The sequence below is a fragment of the Apium graveolens genome, chromosome 7 (genome assembly GCF_009905375.1).
Source record: "Apium graveolens cultivar Ventura chromosome 7, ASM990537v1, whole genome shotgun sequence".
Classification (NCBI taxonomy): Eukaryota; Viridiplantae; Streptophyta; class Magnoliopsida; order Apiales; family Apiaceae; genus Apium; species Apium graveolens.
The window spans coordinates 64,561,177-64,574,474 of NC_133653.1; the positions used below are offsets into that span (position 1 = coordinate 64,561,177).

General features: G+C 34.5%; 1 protein-coding gene, 1 non-coding gene and 1 pseudogene across 2 annotated transcripts; 2 read left to right on the top strand and 1 right to left on the bottom strand.

Annotated features, from left to right (window-relative positions):
* The first annotated feature begins 2,440 nt into the window (after positions 1-2,440).
* On the top strand, positions 2,441-4,101 carry LOC141673700 (uncharacterized; annotated as a pseudogene).
* Positions 4,102-4,443: 342 nt separating this feature from the next.
* LOC141675970 (small nucleolar RNA U31b) lies at positions 4,444-4,515 on the top strand. Its single transcript, XR_012556591.1, has one exon. It is a non-coding gene; the product is annotated as a small nucleolar RNA U31b (small nucleolar RNA).
* A 1,881-nt stretch (positions 4,516-6,396) lies between these two features.
* LOC141671013 (uncharacterized) lies at positions 6,397-12,017 on the bottom strand. Its single transcript, XM_074477080.1, has 4 exons — positions 11,754-12,017; positions 10,215-11,107; positions 10,000-10,098; positions 6,397-6,957 (listed from the first exon to the last, which is right to left on the bottom strand). The coding sequence occupies exons 1-3, from the start codon at positions 11,845-11,847 to the stop codon at positions 10,006-10,008; spliced, it is 1,080 nt and encodes a 359-aa protein (XP_074333181.1). The 5' UTR covers positions 11,848-12,017; the 3' UTR covers positions 6,397-6,957; positions 10,000-10,005.
* Positions 12,018-13,298: the final 1,281 nt, after the last annotated feature.

The window sequence follows — 13,298 nt, forward strand, 5'->3', positions numbered from 1 at the left end:
GGCTCGACACATGCCGAATCTGCCACCTGATTGTGTTATCTGCTCCCCGTGGACCCATACCGGAATCAATCTGCCTTTCTGACTCCCTCTATGCCAATACTAGAAGGACCACCTGCCTTTTTCTTTAGCCCATATTGGATAGCGCAAATGTCGCTTAATAGGTCCATTCTGAGAGCCCAACTGAGATTGTTATGGACCGTCCAACCATAGTTCTGATACCACTTGTTGGGTTTGCTAAGCAGGCCTAACCTCACATTAGTATGATACTATCCGCTTTGGGCCGAGCCCGTACGGATTTGTTATTGGGCATATCCCAAAAGACCTCACACTAATAAAGTTATCTGGTTGCTTATATACTACCAATCTGCCCTTTTCACAAACGATGTGCGACAACCTCCAACATCTTAACAGTAGGCAAGCTTCATTTTTGAATAATGATATATGGGCTGTTATAAAGATATTTAATGGTGCTAAACAAAATTAAATATGGAATATTATACTTATTGCATGGGACACTATGGTTAAAGAGTAATGAGTTACTTTTTTGGGGCTCTAAGTCTTCAACCAATAAAATTAGTGTTTTCTTAAAATTAAGGTCCTTCAGATGGATTCTTGCCTGTGGTGACCTACATAAAGACCTAGAATCTCTTTGGGAAATCAATGTGGTAGGGGATGTTCTTCATTTCAGCAAAATTCCTGATGTAACTGGACCTTTGGTGGGGAATGTCGAATTTGTAGATTTTTCTGTTGGAGCACGAGAACTTTCTTAAAACAGACTCATCTCTTGTAGTATTTGTGGTGTGTTAATGGACAACAAGTAAAAACCATTATTTTTCTTTTCCGGAAGTTCTTGTGTGAATTCTCCTCTTGAAGCTGAGAAAAAGAAAATTCTATTTCTCCATGCTCAATTTAAACTTAGCCCCTATCTTAAGTGTTTGCTCCAACTACTTACAAATTCGATGTTGATAGTCCAAGCTTTACTCAGAACAAGAGTAGGGATTAACTTGTAATCATCAATATACATTGGGGAGGATTAGATTAATTTGGTTGACACTTTTATTAATATTTCATATGTTAGTAGAGAACATTTGTTTGGCGTTGATAAATTGGCAAAAAAAGGAAAATACATGGACAACTTGGTTTTTGCATGGCGCTAACTTTGTTGTTTAGTATTTTTGGGCTTTAAAATGTAATATTTTTTAATTTAATTAAGTCCAACCCATTCTTGAGGATTATTACCGTCTATATGATGGATTTAAACTGAAATAAATGGAGGATTTTTTTTAATTTTTTAATTTAAATGGTCATTATTCTCATTGATTGTTTCAAATGATCCCGCATGCATTGTTCCTTAGGCAGATGAGAATAAGAGGAAAAAAACGATGTCATTTGTCCATAATATCACATGGATAATTTCACCACTATCGGAAGAGGGATATGCGAAGAAAATTTGACCAAGATTAGACTAAAATTTAATGATTAGGAACACGTGGTATAGAAGATAAGGGTGTCATTCATCCATTTGGGGTCGGAAGTAACAGAAGCATCTAAATATCGAAGATTAATCCTTGTAGGTAAGAGTAGTTGCCTTATAAATATTAAAAAATATAGGGTTCTAGTAGTTTAGGACATAATTTGTGTAAATGTACTCCAACAATTTGCCTTCTAATTGTGTCTTATTATTAAAATAATAATATATTTAAATTACATTTGGAGGCAAGGGAAAAAATGAGAGGAAAGAGATGTGTAAAACGGAGGAAAGTCAATTTTTAATTGAAAAAAATGAAATACGACATGCATAATGGTGCCTTGAAAATAAGGCTTGAAGAGGTTGTATGTTGGATCTGCTTTTTTTATCAAGTGTCCTAATTTTCAATTAAGGACAACATATAAAACACATGTTGAACTTCCTCTAAATCCCATGTAAATACAACTATGATCCAAGATTTGTCTCTTCCATTTTTATTATACTTTAAATAATCTATTAATACTTATCATTTTCACTATTATATACTTTTATCACAGACAATTTTTATCGTGTACAAAGTCGATGGTATACACCGAAACAACCTATATACTCTTCGGAATTGGGCATAATTTGCATAATCTTATCCTTTCCGGACACTACTAAGCAGGGTAAATGATGTATTTACATATTATTCTTTCTTAACACTACTCTGAGCAGGGTAATGATGAATTTGGTTTGGTTACAAGCAACACTATTTAAGTGGTTAAGGCTAAACATGCTCATGACTTTTTACTGGCTACTCTTATAAAAGGTTTAGGACAACATATGACGCCAGCTAAGTATCCGATAATTTTGTGGTACAAACTTATGATCCCCTTATTTTCAGAAGGTGCACATTATAATTTATACTTATCTCACATGTATATATTTGGAGAACATGTTAAATAAGCAGGTTTTAACTATCGTCATGACATGGTCAGAAATGTGTTGTATGATATTCTATGGAGGACAAGAATTTCAGCTAAGAAAGAGTCACCAGTGAAATTTCCTACCCTTTCAAAGGAAGTTAGATTAACTCTTAGACCAATTGATGTTTTGGTATATACCTATATTTCATCGTACAAGAGTTTCCCCGCTCAGCGATTTTGGTAATGGTCTGTTTATAGTTGGTCAGACGACAACTAAATTGGTTGAAGTAAAGGTTAACAAGTATGATCGGGCGTGAAAGGGAAATCAACATAATTTTATACCGTTTGCTTTTGATATATTTCAACTTTTGGCTTCTGATGCAGTAGTTAAATTTCTGAGAAGAGTATAGTAAGTCATGAACATGAATGTAATGATAAAATGGTCGACTGAATGTATGTTTCGATGATTAGGTTTTGCGATTAAGCGGCACAGTTTGTTCCCGTTCGCTTCACACATTTTAACTTGATTGATAGTCTATATATTTTTAGAATTGACAAAAAGGAGAAGTTACACAGGAGTTGTTATTTTGTGGGCCGGGCCGATGGGTTGTGAAGTTATGGTGACAATTAGGACGTGAGCCCTATATAAAATAATTAGTCCCGGATGATGAGTAAAGTAAAGGTCCAGGGTTTAGGGTAAAAGAGGTAGGGATTCAACAGAGAGGCAGGGAGACAAATATATTGGCCGATACAACTGAGACTTCCCCTTGATAAGCCTTCCAGGGTTATCATTTTTCGTTTTTTCCTTTGAATTTGATTTTGGGTTTGTGAGCAACATCATTACTTTTCTCAATTTACTTCCTTTTCAGAAACAACGTACTTTTTTTTTTTTTTTAATTTCTTGTTGTTCCGAAAGATATGCGTTATTGATATACACATTATATTTGATTTTGTGCTTATAAACTTGGCCATCTATGCTATACCTATACTACATTTCTGTCAATTTATCTACTGTGCTGTAGGTCTCGTTATGGAATCCCCGACCTCTATGGAAATTGAAAATGGTGCAAATCGTGTACTGAGGCCAAAATTTGATATCTGGCCAAGTGCAGTTTCGTACGGTTTCTGTTCCGCCGCACCGGTATACACCCCTCAACAAAGCTTGGATGGAAATCTACACCCCGGTATATGAGCATATGAAGGTTGATATCCGTATGAATCTTAAGGGGAGGAAAGTTGAATTAAAGACAAGATCAGACACTCCCGATATTAGTAACCTCCAAAAAAGTGCCGACTTTGTTCATGCCTTTATGCTTGGTTTTGACGTCATAGATGCTGTTGCCCTTTTGCGTTTGGATGAGCTTTATGTTGAGTCTTTTGAAATCAAGGATGTTAAAACGCTACGAGGTGAACACTTGTCTCGTGCAATTGGGAGGTTGTGTGGAAAAGGGGGGTAAGACTAAGTTTGCTGTTGAAAATTCGACAAAGACTCGGATTGTTATTGCCGACACAAAGATTCACATCCTAGGATCTTTTGCTAACATCAAAATTGCAAGAGACTCTCTCTGTAGTCTTATCTTAGGTTCCCCTGCTGGAAAGGTGTATTCCAAACTAAGAGCGGTCACCTCCAGATTGGCGGAAAGGTTCTGACTTTGTGCTTTGTATTCTTGTTTGCCAATGTTTTGATATACCATTTTTTATACTAGTGGGAACTTTGAGCATTTCTTTTTCTCCCGTTTAAGTGTTGTTTGATTCATGTTAGAAAGAAATGCCTTATCTTGATTATAAGTAATACTATTAGTCTTGTAATGTTTTACATGTTACTCCCTCCCTCCGAACAATTTCGCTAGCTTACCCACTTTCCGTTTTCTTTTTGAACTTTACCTAATCTCCGTGTCCCACCCAAATGTTTTAAGGTGCGACGGAGGTAGTACATTTTATTATTAAAATAGTTATTGTATTGTGTATTATTTTATTATGTTCCTCTCCGTTGAATTTTGTGATTCTTCTAATATTGTTCAACAATCTGGTTGAATATAATACCATTAAGAAATTAAAATAGTTGAGGAATATGATGATGTTTTATCGGTCTTATGCGCATTTCTTGATGCCATATGATGATTAATGTATATCTGATTCCTGTTTCATAATCTTTTTTTTTTGTTTGTTCATTTTTGTTATTTTACCTCTGATGATTCATTTGGCTCCAAATATTTGTCGAAAGGCATGGTATAACTGTTACTCCCTCCGTCCCGATGAGTTGTTCACGTATACTGTTTGCACGTATTTCGAGGTTTCAATAAAGTATAGTTTCATAATGTTTTTTAAATTTTTTTTTTCTGAATAAAAGTTTAAACATGAAACTTTTTTCAGAATTTTTTTTTAGAAAAAAAATATTATGAAAGTATACTTTAAACGAGTATTGAAAAACGTGCCGAAAAGTAACGTAAACAATGCAGTGGGACTGAGGGAGTATGTTATTGTATCAATGTAATTGTATAAAAATTCACTACCATTGGGTCTCTGACTGCATAGCCTGAGATTATATTGGTTAACTTTTGCTCTATACACTTTACCTTTGTTTTTTTCTTGTTTTTATGACTTCTGTTATAGCATCTTCTAGTCTCTTGTGCAGTCAAATATTGGTGTGCAAACAAGTCAAATTATTTGTGAGCTGTTTAGTTTTGTAAAATATTTAATTTGGCTCAAAGATGATCGAGCCTAGCTTGAACTTATTGAGTATATTATTTTATGGAGCTGAGTTCTAGGTTCTGAATTACTTGGCTCGCCAGCCTGCTCAGGTTATTATATTCTTATATACTATATTTGTGGTCAATTTATCTACTGTGGAAGCATGTGTTTACTTGTGGTCAATTTATCTACTGTGGATCATTAGGATTTGACCGTTGTAACTGAAGTGGATCATTAGGATTTGACCATTGTAACTGAAGTTTGATACTTGACTATAAAGTCCGGCCAATTTCATCACTGTATGTGTTACTTGAAACTTCTTGATTAGTTAGAACTGTGGAAGCATGCATTTACTTGTGTGAATAGGTATCATTGTTTTAGGTGACTAACATATGTATGGGTATTAGGTTCTATTCAATATATATGTACAAGAGGCTTTTCTTTTGCTTATCAAGACTGTTGTGATGATAGGTTTCAAGTTTTAGTAGCGGAAACAATTACTAATTCAACTTCTAGCTTTGATTTGAACTCTTTAGTTCTTGTTCATTCAAAGTTTGTTATTTTGTGGCACTTGGCTGTCTTCTGTTTGTTTTCGCAGCAAGAACATTGATGAAATGAAATGATTCTTTGTCTTCCTTTACAAGAAAATATTTCTTTCTACTTGTAATACAAATTTATGAAAATTATAAGCGATAGTTCTTCTGTCGCTTTTATAAGGGTCAGATTTCGTAATGTGTTTGTTTCAAAGGTGTTGTCCCCATCTGCTTAATATTGGTAAGTGAAGTGCTAATTTATTTATTTATATATATAATGCATATGATGGAATGGCAGTCCTAATTTTTACCCAGTGACAATATAAACAAGAAGATGAGAATGAATCATTTAAAACACTGATGATCTGCACATTTTTAACAAAGTATAAACAGAACTAGCATTAATTTACAAAAGTTATCGTCAAATTAGGATGGTCAAGTTGACTACCATCAGAGTAATGCAAGTTCAGATCATGTTCAACTCAATTAGATGGAAGTATATATTCATCCTAAAATCAGACATTCTACCTAATTTCAGTCTTATCTTGCCTGCCATGTATGTCAAACTTATTTTCTTACACACAATTAGAGGGATGACAACTAATTTATCTAGTCATAGTGAGTTCAAATGTCCAATTATGTATTAGTAACGATATTGAAATCAACCTGCAAATCTGATTTTGTAAAATGTCATATTAGCCACATGATTCAGAATCTCAGTACAATACGAAATCTGTAAGCACTAAAAATAGCTATTAATAACCCTGTACTTGCAAATAGAAACAATTAGCAAGTACTTAAGAATATGTTTTATACATTCATTGTCTTCAGCTATTCTGAAAGATTTCATAGCTATTGTAAACTATATTTGTATCAACTCAGTTAATCTGCAAAATTTACAAGCATAACAGTGTACAGCATCAAAGTCAAGATAATGCCAATAAGGTACCTTGCCAACAAGCCATCATCTGACAACTCATATAGCTGAAAAGAACCTATATGGTCATACAACTATTTCTTCATTGTAAAATTTTCGAGCGCAACACTAAAGTCTGCCATAGACACATATCTGTTCACTTATATCATATTTAGTGAGAAATACAACACACATATAAGTTTAGCAAAGAAAAGTTCAAATAAATTTAAAAAGAAAACAAATGCACTTCAACAAGGAAATATCATCCTACTGAAATAACGTTACCATTTCTCAGAACCTAATTACTTCCAATAATCAATTAGGGGGGGAATTTATGGAGGCAACAAAGGCGAGTCCGCATATTGCTAAGATCTGCTCCCTGTTGCTTCATATATTGTATCTATGCTTCATTGCTCCAGTCAAAACTCCTAAATGTAATTTCTGTACAAAAGGTAAGCACAAGGGCTATTAAACTTTTGTCTTTGATCAACACTAAAAATTAATATTTCACAATGACATAATGTGCAATAAAGACAACAGCATATCATTACATACATAGATGACAAATTCCAAAAGCATTGTTCTCAAATTTTTATGTAGTTTCGAGGAATAATAATGTAGAAGAAAGACTACAATGTCCTAAGAACAAGGCTATGAAGCACTTCTTTCGATTCTAAGGTTGTGTGTGAAGTTGTTACAGCAGTACTGGTACTATCATGTTTTGAGAAGGCCCCAATCTTGTTTGTGAATTGTTGATACACTTAAGGCATACCAAAAGAACCTGGACTTTCAGAGCATCCAATGTAAGGGACACTTCCCTCTTTTTTTGTACTAATTTACATGCCAACCAAGTGGGTAAGTGACAAAGTGTCCATTTTTTCATGCAGGGCGACGTTTCCATTGAATACTTTCATTTCCATTGATTTTATATCTGTTTAACTATAAAATATTTTATTTGAATTTAATAAATTTAATAATTATTACCTATTACAATTACAGAATTTAAAAATGAAAATCTAATATATAAAATTATTATTTACAATTATTAAATTATAAATGCAAGAAACACCCATACAAAAATAAACCAAACTACTTGTACAATAATTAAAATCACTTGAGCCATACAATAATAAAATCACACGCATAAAGAGTCAAACCCCTTGTATAATAATAAAAATCAGTTAAATTGAGGTTCTAGTAGCTTGTGTTAAGGTGTTATAAGTTGTTTATTTGAAGTTTGAAGTTCTGTGTAGGTAATGTTGTGGAATGAAGGTGCTTGATGAATTGACAGTGTGTAGTTTTTTGACCAGTTGTTTTTCACTTCAGTTGTAAGTATTGCTGGGGAATTCAGTACCAGGTGTAATTGTCAGGTGCAAAAGACTAAGGCTCACTTCTCTGAATCTTCTCAGCAAACACTAAATATGATGCAGCAAGAGCAAGACCTTCAAGGTCATGTGGCTGGAAGTAATGATAAAATTGATAAGCTCCAGGAAGTCATTGAGAGGCTATTTACGAGTATGGAGGTAGTGATGAGCAATAAGGAGCGGAAGAGTAATGCAGATTAGAACTTTATTAATACTAAAGAGGAGTTTCCAGGAGCTAATATTCCCAAAGGTGTATTTAGGGATCTTCTACATGCTGAATGGGCTAGGCACAGGAGTTTCTATGGACATGAGGATGAGTTTATTAAAGAAGAAGTTAACTCCCCTAGCATTAAGGAACTTCCTAACTTATAAAGAAAGAAGTGAAGTCCTGGAATGAATCAGAGATTGGAGGATATTTTTTCATATATGAAGTTAATGACAACAAAGTGGCACTCCAAGGTCATGTTATAGGTCTTTCATGATGGGGCATGATAAGGTCCTCCTGACATCAGTTCACGCATGATAAGGTCTCCTAACAAGGTTTAGAGAGTTGGATAGTAAGCTGGTTTTGACAGATTTAAAAGTTAAAAAAGTAGAGGCCAGCATATAAGGAAAATTCCTAGCCTCTGGTTTTCTGGAAAACTTTATTGGTGGATTACAGGTTGATATTGAAGGTATGCTGAGATCATTGGAGCCAAGACCTCAGGAGAAAGCACTAAAGTTGGCTAGATACTATGAGCAATCACTAGCCTTGCCTCCCAAAAGGATTTGTAGAGCACTTGCAAAAGTGGTTAAAGCCAATCCACTGTGTCCAGAACCTGAAGTGAGCCTACTGAAGTTGCTTCTAAGTTCTAACAGTAAATCTTCTACTATGGTGCCTTACAAATCTGCAGACATACTCACTTCAAAGCCAAGGCCTCTAAAATACAGCCAGAGAGAAGAAAGGAGACATAAAGGAAGAACCTGGAGATGTGATGGAAGATGCACATGACTACATGAGCAATAAATTATATTAGCAGCTCCGCAAGGAGACACTCAGCACTTTTCTCAACCATTGCAGTTTGAAGGAACTCTGGGAACCCAACAGTGCAGTTTCTTATTGACAGTGGCAGCTCTGTGAGTATAATACACTCTGGCCCATGTGCAAACTTAGGTTAAATTACTCGGAAACAATCAGATATGGTCATTTCTCTTCCAAATGGCTCTCTCAACTCCAATTCAAATTCAGTGCACCGACTTTAAGTGGATCTGGGATGGAGTAAAGTTCTCCAAACCTGTTCAGGTGGTGAGCATGGATAAATGGCAGATTATCCTAGGAGGGGATTGGCTAAGTGATGTTCACTTCAATTATAGTGATCAAACACTACAGTTTCACTGGAAAGGATCCCCAATGCTTTTAACAGAAACCAAGACTGAGGTCAGTACTTGTGCCCAACTGACAACAATCATAACTAAATGGATGGAGCAAATCGGAAACAGCTATGAAGGGGATACTAAAATGAGTCAGCTTATCATCGGTATACAGGCCTTGGTAATATTTTATGGTGCAAGGTTGTAACAATATAGAAATAGGTGGGTGCTTGGCAGTGCAGTTAAAATAAAAAAAAAACAAATCTTCGAAAAACTCCATTGTAATGGAGTTGGAGGACATCCAGGCCAGAGAGCCACCCTCAAAAGAATTATGGGATATTTTAAATACTGGAAAGATTAATACATTGTGCAAAGACATTTAATAAGCTACAAAAGAGTTCCATCTTGTAGAATGGACAGATAATAAAAAGTAAATTACACCATGAGTAACACGCAAATTTCAGGTCTAGTTCATATCCATTAACAAGTTGTATAATACTGACACAAAAAACATTATGACGCCATTAAAGAGGACATGTGTACAACCTTTTATTGCTACAGGTAAAACTTTATTCCCGATATCATAGGTTTGGTATGATACAAAATAATTAACCAAGACCCTCTAAAGATATATATTATCTTGTACAATTAAAATTCTTCAAAACAAGCAGATGAGAAGCTATATGCAAGTGAAAATAACCTTGAAATATGGAAACAAAAATCTAATTGAGCAAACCTGAAATTTGCTTTATCATAAAAAGCCACCCACCTGTAATCATCTATCAGAGCTTGTAAAAAGCTCAAAGATTCCACAACAACTCTTCAAGGATGTTTTCTGCGTTGCTTGTGGAGCTGAGGCTACAAGAGGCTGCAAGATATAGAAAATATTTATATATTTTTTTTGCAATCCTATGTTATTTTCAGTTTAAAACATATCTGTGTGATGAATAAAATTATTCTACAAACAAGAATACTAGCCATTACCTGGCTCTCGGAACATTCAGGACTATCAGAAGCTATGATGTGATCTGCATCTTTACTAGCATGGGCAGTTGGAGCATTAAAGGACAACAACAATTTGGCATCCTTGCCTTCCGTAGCAGAACTATTTACATCTTCTAAGGTTAAAACCGCTTCATCCTCCTCTTTCCTTCCCAAATCTATCATAACAGGGGATTTTCCAATACTGTTGTCAGAGATAAGTAATTTTTTATCAGCACTCTCTGGAACTTCCAGTTTATAACCCACTTCTTGAACTTCCAGTTTATCATACACAGGAGTCACAAGATGATCGCCAAAAGAACTTCCATTAATTTGAACTAAGTCTTCTATCAGCAAAGCCATATCTGGAGTTCCCCTGGAGGCAGTTTCACATACCGCATTACTGTTTTCTCCACCTGAAATACTAGTATCAACTTGTTTTGATACTTCTGATAAAGTATCAATAGCATGTCCAGTTTCAATCACTTCCACTTTCTTCTGAACATGGGAGTCATCATCTGAACTGTTACGACTACTATTGCTGCTACTTCTAGAGCTTGAGCTAGAGCTCCCTGATGACCCTCCAGTGTGCACTTCCTTGGATTCAATACTTCCCTCCTTGCTTTCATAATCTTCCTCCGACTTCACTTCCCATTCAATCTGAACAATACCCTCTTCTGTGGTAACATTCTCTCCAGAGGCAACTCCTACTTCAACTCCTACTTCCTGAGAACTCTGCTCTGAAACAGCAAAATGACCAGATAAACTTCCTGCTCTTTCCTCTACATCTTTATCATCGCTCTCTGCAAACGGTTGCTCAGAGTTAGGGTGTTCCTGAGATGCAGGAGAGCCACCATCACTCTCTTTGTCGGTGTAATGTTGCACATCATCACTCCCTGCCATTGTTCCATCCATTTACAATACATCAATACAAAATTAAATTAAAGAAAACAAATGTATCCTTCACAGAGATCTGATCTACTAGGCTAATCATGAAACCAAACAGTACCAAAAGACAAATTAAATAATTTTGAAAAGAATCAAATCACAAGCCACAGATGGAAATAAACAAATTCTACACATTCATTCAAAATGCAGAGCAAACAAACACAAAAGCCACTCAAACACACTACATAAAAATAGACTTAGATGAAAAAATCAACATTCACCCACAACTTCACACACACACCAAAATTTATACAACTATGGAAATATCTAAATAAACCAATCACACACACACGCACGCACAAACACAAATTTTGGATCTCTCTCTCTCTCCCTCCCTCCCTCCCTCCCTTTAACTCTCTCTCTCTCTCACACACACACACACACACTTACACACACACACTATAACTGAATCAGGGATGAGTTAAATCACAGTGTACAAAAAATTAGTCAAAAAAGAAGGTACATGTGTATATACTAACAGATCAAACATTCACATAATCACAATCACAAACACAAATCATAAAAATGTTGATAAAATAACAAAAGGGTACAAACAAATCACTAGAAACAAGCAATCTAAAGAAAAAAGGACACCTTGAGACTGAACAGAAGAACTGGGGCTGCTTAATGATGTCTGCAGACCCATCTTCTTCTTAGCAATTCTCCTCTTCTTTGCACCAGAAGGCATGATGATTATAACAATCACTTGGGCTTGTGTAAAATTATAAGTAAAAATCAAGAAATTAGGATGTGCAAATAATAATGGGATGTCTGGAAACTAAGGAAAGAGTGTTGCAAGTTTGTTTGTTTAAATATGAAGAGAGGGAGTGAAGTTAGAAAGGAGAAACGTGTGTTGTTATTAAGACGAGAAGTGTACCTGTTGTGGGGGCAATATAACGACACGCACGACAAAATTTGTGTGTGTCAAGTGTGTGTGTGTGCTTTGTTAGATGGTGAAACGTTGTTGCGTTGTGTTGCCTACGCGTTTGAATTTATTTTTTCCCTTTTTTTTGAATTTTTTTTATTTCCAGAAATCTTTTTTTTATTTTCTGAACCAAAAATATCAAAAAATCAAATTACCCCTCCATTCCTATTCTTCAGGACTTTGATTCTGAACGGAAGAGGACAATTTTGTCTCTTATCTTTAATTTTGCTCCGGAAATAAAAAAGCAGTTCGGGAAATAACATTTCCTTTTTTTCCCTTTATTAATTTTTAGGAAAATCTTGTTATCGGGCTATCGGCTATCTGGCTGTGCACTCGTATCGATAAAACGATTTGATCTAATCTAAAAATATTGTGAAAAATGTAAATTTTTGACAAATAAAACATAAGGGTTGAAGTATGGTGTTTCAGTAAAACTTCATTATTAATATATATCACGAATTTAATTTTTATTTTATTCTAAAAATTATCATTATTCAGGTGGTTTTATATAGAACTAAGTTTAGCGCTCATAGCTTTCAAAATTTAGAGGACTCTGCTTTTTAGTTCCTGGAGCAGAAAAAACATGTCGACGATTTGACCAACTAAAGATCTTGAATCACTTTCTTTTTTATTATTTACGTCATGATAATATAATAATCTATCTATACTATATTATAATAGCCGGAATATAGATAATTTGGTTCAATGGTTTGGTTCAACGATAATTCCATAATTTTGATTATTACAAAAATAGATAAATAGTGTTATATATCTAATAAACTACTACTAAATATAGTATACTTATTCTACTAAACTACAAATACAACTTATCCTATTATTAAAATATATAAATAATAGTGTTACATATCTGCTAAACTACTAAATTGTTAAAATACTAGAAATAGTGTATTTATTCTACTAAATTACGACCACATGTTATTCTATTATTTTTATTATAAATTTATAATCATTATATATTTATATAAATATTTTAAAAATATAATATAACTTGATAAATAAAAATTTAAAATATTAATTAAAACCCGTGTATCGCACGGGATTTATGCTAGTTATGATTAAAAGGTAAGGCTGCATAAAGATTCAAAATCGCTATCGGCTGCATGAAGATTCAAAATCGGATCAGATTGACTCGAATTGGGCCAAAAATCGGATTGAAATTATCATGTTATGTAGTTTTATTTTCCAGAGATCAT